At 42.1% G+C, this 11,389-nt stretch overlaps 1 protein-coding gene across 4 annotated transcripts in view; it reads right to left on the bottom strand.

Annotated features, from left to right (window-relative positions):
- prkd3 (protein kinase D3) overlaps positions 1-11,389 on the bottom strand; it is a 111,169-nt gene that overhangs the window by 9,079 nt on the left and 90,701 nt on the right. For all 4 annotated transcript variants that reach the window (XM_084045678.1, XM_084045679.1, XM_084045676.1 and 1 more), the window contains exons 11-15: positions 9,965-10,241; positions 5,891-5,946; positions 5,443-5,515; positions 3,650-3,756; positions 2,859-3,020 (exon numbers count right to left, since the gene is read on the bottom strand). In XM_084045678.1, coding sequence (XP_083901804.1) covers positions 2,859-3,020; positions 3,650-3,756; positions 5,443-5,515; positions 5,891-5,946; positions 9,965-10,241 — 675 coding nt within the window. The remainder of the gene's footprint in view (positions 1-2,858; positions 3,021-3,649; positions 3,757-5,442; positions 5,516-5,890; positions 5,947-9,964; positions 10,242-11,389) is intronic.

Below are 11,389 nucleotides of genomic sequence, written 5' to 3'. Positions count from 1 at the left end.
GAAAAAACAAACTACAGTAGCTAGCTACTGTTTTCCAAACGGGAGAAGAAACAGTGAGTGCACGTCTGAGTGTTATGTTGGATGATTTCAACAAACTAGATAAAAAAATCAGTCCAATGAAAAATATGCAGCTAAAGTTTGTATATCACACGTCTATGTCCATGATTTTATATCAAGTGACGCAACGTATGTGTTGTGAGACACCATAGTGTATAAATCAGGGTTTACGGATTCATGCTGCGTTCACACTGGCAGATACAAAAGATACACAGCATATCTGTAGCTTTGTAGCTTTGTATCTGAAGTTGAAGCCAGCTCAACTTTTTTGTAGCTTTGTAGCAGCTACAAATGTCGGATGCCAGTGTGTGTTGCCTACAAAAATGGTGGCTGAAACGCTGACTGTGTTGCAATCACCGCGCAACGCGTATATGAACAATGCTTGCGGTAATACTTCCAATATGATGATGATGACCCATTTATGAAGACATCACTCCAGTGTGTGACAGATGACGCACAAGGAGGTAGAGTGGCAAGGAAGGGTAGGAAACAGCACCTCCTTCTCCCCGTAGGATTTAAACAGTGTCTCCATGCAGATTCAGACAGATCAAACTCCATAATAACTAAAGCATTGGGGGTGGTGTATAGCTAAACATAATGCAGTCGTGGAGGATATGGGATTTCAGCATATCGTTGCTCTAGGGCAGATACCTGTTATCTCCTTTTTTTCCGTAAATTAACGCCCTACTTGATCATACAAAAGCATCAAAAGTAGCAGATCTACAAGCTCGAAACGCGGTGCGAAGCGACACCTTTTGAGCTTGTAGATCTGCTACTTTTGATATTTTTTAATTTAAATTCTGAAAAGTAACAGTTTTGGACATATGAGGTTTCCACCCGACAGACGATTATGATTAAAGTAAGCCACGATGTCCCCTCTGACCGATGTTTCAGCAACACAGCAAACAACTAATTCTTGGATAATAATTCAGGTGTTTTGACAAGGAAGCATGACATGATTTTGACGGCACCAGATATACAGCACCCGATCAGTGCACATTCACATGATGATGACCAAATAATATACCAGTAAATTGCCAAAATTTCAAGCAAGTGAAAACAGGGGTTCTGACTCTCGTGACTCATTGATTTCATAGTAAAACAAAAAAATGACTTTGTTTTAGTTTACCGACTAAAAACATGTTTGAGAATTGAGGTCCTTGGCCTGCTGTCAGCGTGCACAAGAAATATGATGCTGATCGGCATTGTAGTATGCCAGATTAGCTGCGGATAGACACGCACGCACGCACGCACGCACGCACGCACGCACGCACGCACGCACGCACGCACGCACGCGCACACACACACACACACACACACACACACACAGGGGCGAGAGGGGCGAACGCATGATTGAACGTTAGATTGTATATATGCAATAGCGCGGTCTAAACAACCTAACGTTTGTATAACTTTTGCTGCGTATTCCACAACGTGGCCATATGGAGCGCTAGCAGTTGCATAAGCACAGTAATGCCCTTAAATACTTCCAGGCTGACCAGTGCCGTCCCAAACGGACACATGATCTCATCCCATCAAGCCGTATAACTGTGTTCCCCAGGCCTGGCATATGCTAACGCTCCGTGGCTCCGGACCAAAACCGCAGTGCGCCTGGCTCGCTCTCCTCAAACCCGGGGCTTTGACAGAGGTTCCTCTGAGCCACATCACAACCAGGCCTGCTGCTTGCTAATGGGGCCGTTGTTAATGGCCCAGCTCCTGTTTGGCCCTAGTCGCCGACCCTCTGAAAGGCACTAGGGGCCCCCGCTCGCTGCCCGCCCCTCTCTCTAATCAGGCCCCGAAGCCACCGGCGCGGCGCTGGAGGGCTGTGATCCACGCGTACAGGGAGGAGGCCATGATGCCATCCAGACTCATGCGAACCATAAACAAATTCAACCCCAATCAGCTCGACCGCGAGAATAAACAGCCCCGGGGATGAGACGTACTGGGCCGCGCGTACCGCCTGATGCACGCCACAAAAAAAACGAGATGAGAGGGAACGAGGCAGAGAGGGAACTGGAAAGGGAACACAGAGACAAGACTATAAGTCCTATACTATACATGGGTTTGACCGGTGTATCAGGCCCAGTGGTGGAAAAAGTACTCACATTTCTTACTTAAGTAAAAGTATCAATACTGCATTGTAGAAATACTCTGTTACAAGTAAAAGTCCGGAATTCAAAATTTACTTGAGTAAAAGTACAAAAGTATTGGCAACAAAATGTACTTAAAGTACCAAAAGTATAAAGTACTCATTATGCAAATGTCCCATTTCACAAGTTTTCAAATATATAAAATGTATAAAAATCTTTTGAAAATAGCAGATCTACAAGCTGAGCTTGTAGATCTGCTATTTTCAAATGGCCAAAATGTATATTAGGCTGAAGTGGTTAATGAATGTTTTAATTTGTAGTAATAATCTAAATATACAAAGTAACTAAAGTTTTCAAATAATTTGAGTGGAGTAGAGGTAAAAGTACTGAAAATGTGCTAATATAGCATCACAACAGTTTTTAACCACTTTATCCATTTATACGTTGGCTATTCAAAAATAGCAGATGTACAAGCTCACAGCGCATCACTGCGTGCCACGATGCGAGCTTGTACATCTGCTATTTTTGAACATTTTGGAACAATAATAATAATAACAAAAGAAAAATATTTGGAAAATGTTGAATAATTTTGATACTTTTTTTTAACACAAATCTTCTCTTCTAGGGGTCCCTGGCACAAAACATTTCAGATGGAGGGTCCGCTGCCGGAAGAGCAGAATGGAATCGAACGTTAGGGGAAGAAGGACGAACCTGCGTGACCAGGAACTTGGTGATGCGCTCGGGCAGCTTGCTCTTCTCGCTGGACAGGATCATCTCCAGCATGTCCCCATGGAGCTTCTCCATGACCACGAACACGCGCTCGGGGGTCTCGAACATGCACTCCAGGTTGACGATGCCGGGGTGATGCAGGTTCTGCACACGCACGCACACACACACACACACACACACACGCACACACGCACACACACACACAGTGAGGAGGAGGAGACGACGCACACCTCATGTTAACCACTTGAACCCTCTAGACCAGTGTTTCTCAACCAGTGGTCCGGGGACCACCAGTGGTCCTTGAGGGGGATACCAGGGGGTCCCCAGCTAAATTAGTTAACATAACGTCACAATTTTAACCACTTAGCTTTGGCTATTCAAAAATAGCAGATCTACAAGCTCATAGCACTTTGAAAAATCGTGAAAATGTGTGCATATCTTTGAGTATATATTTTTAAAGCGAACATTTTTAACTCAAATCTTTGCTTCTGGGGGTCCCTGGCACAAAACATTTTCAGATGGGGGTCCGCGGCCAAATGTATATCAATTTAGGGGTCCTTGGTATGAAAAAACGTTGAGCTTGTAGATCTGCAACTTTTGCTATTTTTGAATTTGAATCCTGAAAAGTTAACAGTTTTGGACATTTGAGGTTTCCGGCCGACAGAGACGTTATGTATTTAATAACATTATTTCTGTATAAACATCATGCTTGTAATGGTCTGGACTGGTTCTGTTGGCATACTGGACCAGGGTGTGGAGTGGTGGATCTATACCTGCAGAATGGCCACCTCGTTCCTCAGCTGGCTCTCCTGTTTGGTGGGGAACCTCATCTTGTCGATCACCTTGATGGCCACGTCTCTGCCACTCTTCCTATGTTTCCCTGAGACGTTAAATAGGAATATGATGATGAGAGTGAGTGGTACTATGTAACCTTTTTTTTCACTCATTCACTGCCAAGAACATAAAATTACCAATACTGCCAAGAACGTAAATATATATATATATATATATATTTTTTGACCCACAGACAGGAGATATAATTTTTCAAAGATCTAGACTCCTATCCACTTCCTGGTTAACTTATTACTTCAGGGTCCCCACACATTTTTAGCAATGAATTTCCAAAACTTTTCCAAAACTTTTCCAGAATATTTAGCCCAATTTCCAGGCCTATATAACAATCATTCAGCGCAATAATGTGTCTCTTACTCCTATGTACAATGCCCAAAGATAGGCAGTGTAGCAAAAATAAATAAATAAAAAACAATAAAAAGTGTTTGGGGGCGGGGCACAGCCGCGAAACCTCGCTCAAATAGACCCTGCGAGCGAAAATAGGAGGGGTGGACGACGTCGTTGCACGGTTCGTTGTCGCTCGCGGCAGGTCAGGACGGTCTCATTCAAAAACATGTATTTTAATGAGATTTCATCGCCCGCTCGTGTCGCGTCACGTCGCATCGCTGGCAGTGCGGATGGGGTGTTACACAGCCCGTTCGGCGAAAAACTACTTATGTTACATATTTCGTGTAATGTTATACATGTTTATGAAAATGTTTTGTATTAAAAAAAATCAATAGCCAAAAACAAACAATGCAGAGTCAAATATTTTTCCAGGACCCTTGCTAAATTCCAGGACCTTTGATGAAGTTTGATCAATTCCAAACCTTTTCCAGTACTGGATTATTTCTTTTTTAATTTCAAAATATTTCCAGGAATTTCATGACCGTGGGGACCCTGTTACTTCTGTATCTCGGCTCCTGTGTACTTTTATTTTTACTATGAAAAATCTCTGGCAGTGGGCAAACGCAGCCAGAAATAAGTCTAGCAGTGAATGGGTTCATGAATAAAATGTAATTTTGTCCAAACTGTATGGTAGACAGAGTATGTTTAGCAAGGGATAATTGACAGGGTGAGCGAAGGGCCCTAATCACCCTGGAGGGATTTATTTATCAATAATGACCGGCTACCCATCAATTATCCCGCTTATTAAACGTCTACTTAATCAATACATTAATAAATTGAACCAAAAGTAAAACAAAACAAAGTATTTCCTTTCTTACGGCAATGAAAGTATTCCATAAGTGTTGCGCTGGGCGGACACGGTCGCCTCGGAAAACAAGGAAGTGTTGATCAAATAGAATACATTTTCGGTTACTGCATTGTCTATTTCTCACTTCAAATGTTTTCAAAACATTCTTGAGCGCAACGTTTAGCTGTAAATGACATGGTGTGTTTGTTTACATGGCTGTCATGTTGGATACAGCATCAAAATCAAGCAGCGCAGGTTGATATGAGCAGGTGTTCTGAGCCTTTGATTAGACAGCGGTCTGTTATTGAGCTCATCAGTCAATCCATTCAATTCAGCGATTGACCAATCAGAATCCAGCAATTCAATTAATCCCCTGAGCAAACAGGCATGCTCTATTAGCTCATTGGTAAAAAATGTCAGCACTTGTGCGGGGAACCCGGTTCAAATCCAGGGTAGAAGAGGAAAGTTACATAGTGCAGCTTTAACGTGACAAGTCATCAGTGAAATGAATCATCAAGGCAGGGCATACTGTTACTGTACCTCCATACACGATGCCAAACTGTCCCGATCCCAGAACCTCATCGGAGAAGATCTGGTAGACTGAGGCGATATCCTGAGGAAATATGTAATTAGTACCAGGTTACTTGGGTTTGTTCTACATTTCCCGTTTGTAATAATATTGAGTTTTGCTTTACTATGGTTGCTTAATCAGCAGTCTGGGATGCAAAAACCCGCTTCACTTTCACTCAATGCAGAAAGAGGAACTGGGAAATCCCTTTTTTTCTCCCCAAAAAACCTAAAAAAAAAACGTGCATGGCAACAACTTCTCTAATTTCTGCAGCGAAATAAAAACATTGGACATTTTAATGAAGACTTAGCACAATACAAAATGTACGACTTTAACCACAAAAGCCAACGAGAAAGACTGGGAAGTTTTGCGAGATCACCTTGGAGGAAGGGGAAAAGAAAGAAAGAAGTGTCTTCTCACCACGTTCTCCTGGACCTGACAGTTGGACACAGATATGCTGATGGACAGCTCTTGTTCTGGAAAGGAAAAGCACAGGCCACTGTAAAAACACCACATTAACAATGCATAAAGAAACCTAGTGCATCTTTAATTAAACCACTTAAACCCTTTATAATTAGTTTACCAATGCTGTAAAGTTCCTGAGGAGTATTTCAAATTTTAAATACTTTTACTTCTACTTCTATATCTCAGAGGCAAATATAAAAGTACTTTTACTCCACTACAATTTATTTGAAACCTTTATTTACTTCTTTTTTTTTAATCTTTTTTTTTACAAAACTTACATTAACCACTTCCGCCCTAGTTAAACTTTGGCTATTTGAAAATAGCTGATCTACAAGCTCACAACGAGTTGCGATGTGACACGTTGTGAGCTTGTAGATCTTTTTTCAAAAGATGTTTATATACATTTTATACACTTGAAAACTTGTGAAATGGGGACATTTCATGCATAATGAGTACTTTTACTTTTGGTACTTTAAGTATATTTTGATGCCAATACTTTGGTACTTTTAGTAAATTTTGATTACCACACTTGTTTGTGGTAATTGTGGTATTGATAGTTTTACTTAAGTAAAATATCCCCCAGGGCTCCAACCTAGGTCTGCAGATTTAAAAAAGAAAAGAATCCCTCAACCTCAACACCAAATGTCTTCGCCAAGGATAGCCCCATCCACAATCTCACAATGTGGCTTAAAACGGCTATTTTTGCAGATGTCTTTCCCCCAGAATAGGGACGCTAAGGGTTCGAGTGTTTAATTAATCGCAGGCAGAGAGAGAGAGGCACATTGCTTGAATACTTGTAATAGTCTCCCTAACCCTTCTTTCAAGCTTATCACAGCTGTTTGCAATATAAGCCATATCCCCCTCCCACCCCCCGCATAACGAAGCATGTTATTACACAATAATTTGCCAATAAAATTGATTTGGGATGTTATGTGTGATTGAATGGTGGAGGTATGCGTTGCATTTCATCATTTAGGATTTATGGTCCGGGCCCCAGGGGGGCCCTGATACATTCAGTCACAAGGTCTCCATGATGTGCAATGATGGGAAATGATGACAGTAAAACATGTAAACTGTGTAATGTACTTGACATACAAAATTAAGGCCGATCTTAAATCTCGACAAACATGCACTGGGAGGCATTTATAAAGACTCTTGGCATCGAGGCTGCGAGCCACATATCGTCACTGTCGGGGACAGAAAACCCTCATCTCCATGTTCTAACCTTTTGTGTTTTTTCGTAAATGAATGCCCTTCTTGATCATACTACAGCGTCACACAAAGGCAGCAAAAGTAGCAGATCTACAAGCTCGAAACAGCGCAAAGCGACGCGTTTTGAGCTTGTAGATCTGCTACTTTTGCTATCTTTTCATTTGAATCCTGAAAAGTAACTGTTTTGGACATACAAGGTTTCCACCCGACAGAGACGATATGTACTTATATTTCCCTTAGAATTTGTTTAAAAATGACACACTGAACATCTAATTGTTCCCTCGGGACCCTCGGACCACAACAAAATGCTATGTTTAGGCCCGGACGGTTTGCGTAAACCGCTTGGGCACAGTGTGTCGCGGGTTCGACTCCCGATTCCGACGACCTTTACTGCGTGTCACCCCCCCCCCCATCTCTCTCCCCATTTTCAGAAAAAGCAGAAAAGCAGGCAGAAAAAGGCCCAAAAAATATATTTAAAAAAATGCTATGTTTAATGTCAATTTGTTTGCATTCAAATGTGTCACAATTACTCTGGTTTGTCTAGGAACACGGGCACGACTGATATCCCGTTGATTCAGGAGCAGGAGTCCCCAGATGCCCCACGTTCGATTCCAGGCCTGACCAGCACTGTGTGGAATATGACCGGTCGAAGTGTGCGTTTCACAGGGGAAATTCAATCGTCAATGGCAGTTACAGTTTTCCTTTTCTTTTCTTTTTTTGATGATGATTTTTCGCTGGCTTTTGCCATTGTTTATATCACATCTGCATCTTCAAACCTGTAGAATAGTGACACGCCCAGTGTCACTATTCCCAGTTCAGGGCAAGAAAAAACAAGTATTTTATGGTTCCACTTCCGAACCAACTTTTAGGGGTTCTGATTAACCAATTCATTTTCGGTGGAAACACTCTGGACTGGTTCAAAATTAGGCGGGAAAAAAACAAAAGCGGTTCAACCCCGGTGGAAAAGGGGGCCACGTTGGCAGTGGCTCAGACTGCAGGCCTCCAGAAGACGCACAGGTCCAAAAACAGCTTCATCATCTGTTTAACATTATGAGTCTGTCTGTGCGTCTGTCTGGTGCACATTAGAGGTCATGACGGACAACGCTCGTGACGGATGACCGCTCACGTCTGACGTTCATAAACGGCACATTTTCCAAACAACCTTTGCAGAGAATTTAAAAACCTCATTAACCTCATTAATGAGTGTGAACTAATCTAAAAGATTCATCTCAACTAAAGAGCCTTGAATGGACAGCAGCACGAAATAATCAATTTTTTTGCTGTCAACCCTCAGATGACGCACAAACACGTTAGTCAATGATAGATCCCATCATCAACATGATTATGTTTATTATTATCCTCAATGTAATCACTCTCATCTCCTGTACAGATGTTATGCAGTGGCTGTGAAGGATTGAACAAAACCCTTAGATGGAGATCTGAAAGACAGCCATACCAATCATCTTCACCCCCCCCTGAACTTTATGTTTTAACAGGGCACTTTGTGCTCAGTCATCTCAGCCTCATCTCATCATAACCATAAAAGCGCTGACTCACCTTACAGCCTCACCTCGTTGACCTATAAAGACTGAACTATCAGACACTGGGAGGGGAAATACACACTGAATCAAACTCAGACGGAGTTTGACAAAGACAGATCTTTATCAGTCTTTGTAGATTACTAGTTTTTTTGTGACAAGAGATTCAGTGCCAAGGTGACTGGACTATGACTGAGCGATACAGACCAAATATCAAAATGTTTCTTCTTTTTTTTTACCAAATAACTCGATTGTGACAACATTGTGCTTTCACAAAATATTGACATAGTAATCATCAGTAATGCCTATATTGTCTCTATTGGGTGTCCAGAACTGTTCCTTTCTACGATTCAAATTCAAAAGTAGCAAAAAGTAGCAGATCCAAAAGCTCAAAACCTGTCGCTTCGCGCCACGTTTCGAGCTTGCGGATCTTCTACTTTTGATGCTTTTGTGTGATGCTTTTGTAGTGTGATCACTATGGCACACATTCTCACTCTCCATCTACTTTAGTCAAACAAAGAATAGATTTCAAGATACTACCACCTACAAGGCCCTTAATAACCAGGCTCCCCACTACCTCTCTGAACTCCTCAAACGCCCCCCGCCCCCCCCCCCCCCCCCCCCCCCCTCCCGCTCAGGTCAGGTCTCGACATCCCCAGGACAAAGAAACAAACCTGGGGTAGTCTCGCGTAGCCAGACAACTATTCCACAATCTCCGAATGCCATATAGAGTCTGGAACCACACCAATCCAAGAGAGGAAACTGGCACTTCCGTTCACGAAGATGTATTAAAAAATATCTTTACATTTTATTTTTCTATTTCCATTTCTGCTAAGCAGCAAGCTAAATATACTTAGATGATTTTTATTTATATTAGGTTACATTTGCGCGACTGTAAAGACGAAACGGAAGTGGGGAGGAGGCTTCACATCCGGTTTGTATTTTAATCATGATCAGAGCTTCCGAGTCCCAGACTGTATGACCGGGAACATTTGAAAATTGTGGGAGGCAACAGTCTGGCCACGCGAGACTACACCTGGGGTGACAGGGCCTTCTTAGTTGTCCCCCCCCCCCAGGCTTGCATTCCCTACCTAATTTTAATCTCCCTTTTCTACCTTTTATCGCTATAATATTTTTTTGTTTTTTTATGTTTTTAAACCTTTTATTCTTAATTAAGTTGTTTTTATTTTGTTTCTGTGAGGCGACATTGAGTATCTAGAAAAGCGCTACAGTATATAAATTGTATGTATGTATTATTATTATTATTCTTATTACTTACTGTGGTCCTTTCCCTGCCCGGCGCCGGTGGCCACGCTGGGCTGTGGCGTGACGGGCATCAGGGCCTGGCGGATGGCCTTCTCCCAGCCCTGTGCCACCTCCGCGCCCACGCCGGACGCGGCCAGCGCCGGGCTGTGGTAGTGCCCGACGTTGTTCTCGCCCACGTAGTACACCATGGTGGCCGTGATGATCTCGAAGCAGTGGGGGTTGCTGCCCTGGGCCAGATGGCTGTAGTCCTTGGACGCTTCCACCTGCAGGATCTCCGACAGAGGAATCTCCTGGAGGATGGGATAGATAGCCGGGAAGATATTGTTTGATTAGGGGCGTCACGATTACAAACTTTAAAGCGTTGGTCCTCAAAGTGGGGTCCCCCAGATGTACAAGCTCACAGTGCCGTGCTGCGAGCTTCTACATCTGCTATTTTTGAACATTTTAGAAAAATCTTGAAAGTGTTTTAAAAATGTTGAATACATTTTTTTAACACAAATCTTCTCTTCTGGGGGTCCCTGGCAAAAAAAAATTCAGATGGGGGTCCATGACCAAATACATATCAATTTGGGGGTCCTTGACACGAAAAACGTTGAGAACCACTGCATTAAAGGGATATTTCACTTTCAAACATGTTCGGGTCATTTTAACGTCTACTTTGGCTTTTGTGAAGACCCCAGACAGTTTTTCAGTATTTTTTTGGGGAAAATGGAAATAAAATAAAATAAATCAAAAAAGTAATATAAATTACACGGCCCCTCACATATTAGAAGGACAATATCAGTCACCAGAACGGGCGTTGTCTACGAATATAACATAGTTAAAAGTTTTAAGTTACAATGGGTTTGTATAGGAAGGGGCCGTGCCTGATAAAATGAATAATCACAAAAGCCTGAGTAGACGTTAAAATGACCGACAACATGTTTTAAAGTGAAATATCCCTTTATGTTGACAATGAATTGTCATACAAATAATTGCGATTAACGATTTAATTGTGTTATTGGCATTGAATACTGGAAAATAATATGAATTAAAAAATATTTTTCTGTTTGCCTTTTAGGCTTCGTCATCAAACATTGCACAGGGCAGATATGACAAATAACTTAAATATACAAAGACATTACTGACATATTTAATCATTTTATACTTTCACAAAAAATAAAATGAAATAACAGATATAGCTGATCTACAAGCTTACAAATAATAACTAACAGACAGCGACAATATGAGAGAGATACACAAGACAAGACAAGACAACACAAAGCAAGTCTTTTACACGCCTACAAAAGGCGACAGGTGCGTAGGAGAAGACCAAACGAGGGCCCCAACGAACTAAAACCGTCTCCAAATGCAATTAAAAAGGTTTTAATAGGCCCGGACCGCTGGCGTAGCGGTCCAGGGGCACCTAGGCTCCAAAGTAGCCTGGCAGCGCGTTGCT

Source organism: Gymnoscopelus microlampas, assembly GCF_963454915.1.
Source record: "Gymnoscopelus microlampas genome assembly, chromosome: 20".
In the NCBI taxonomy this organism is placed as follows: domain Eukaryota; kingdom Metazoa; phylum Chordata; class Actinopteri; order Myctophiformes; family Myctophidae; genus Gymnoscopelus; species Gymnoscopelus microlampas.
The sequence above is the reverse complement of the archived record's forward strand: the minus strand, read 5'-3'. Positions and strand labels throughout refer to the sequence as shown.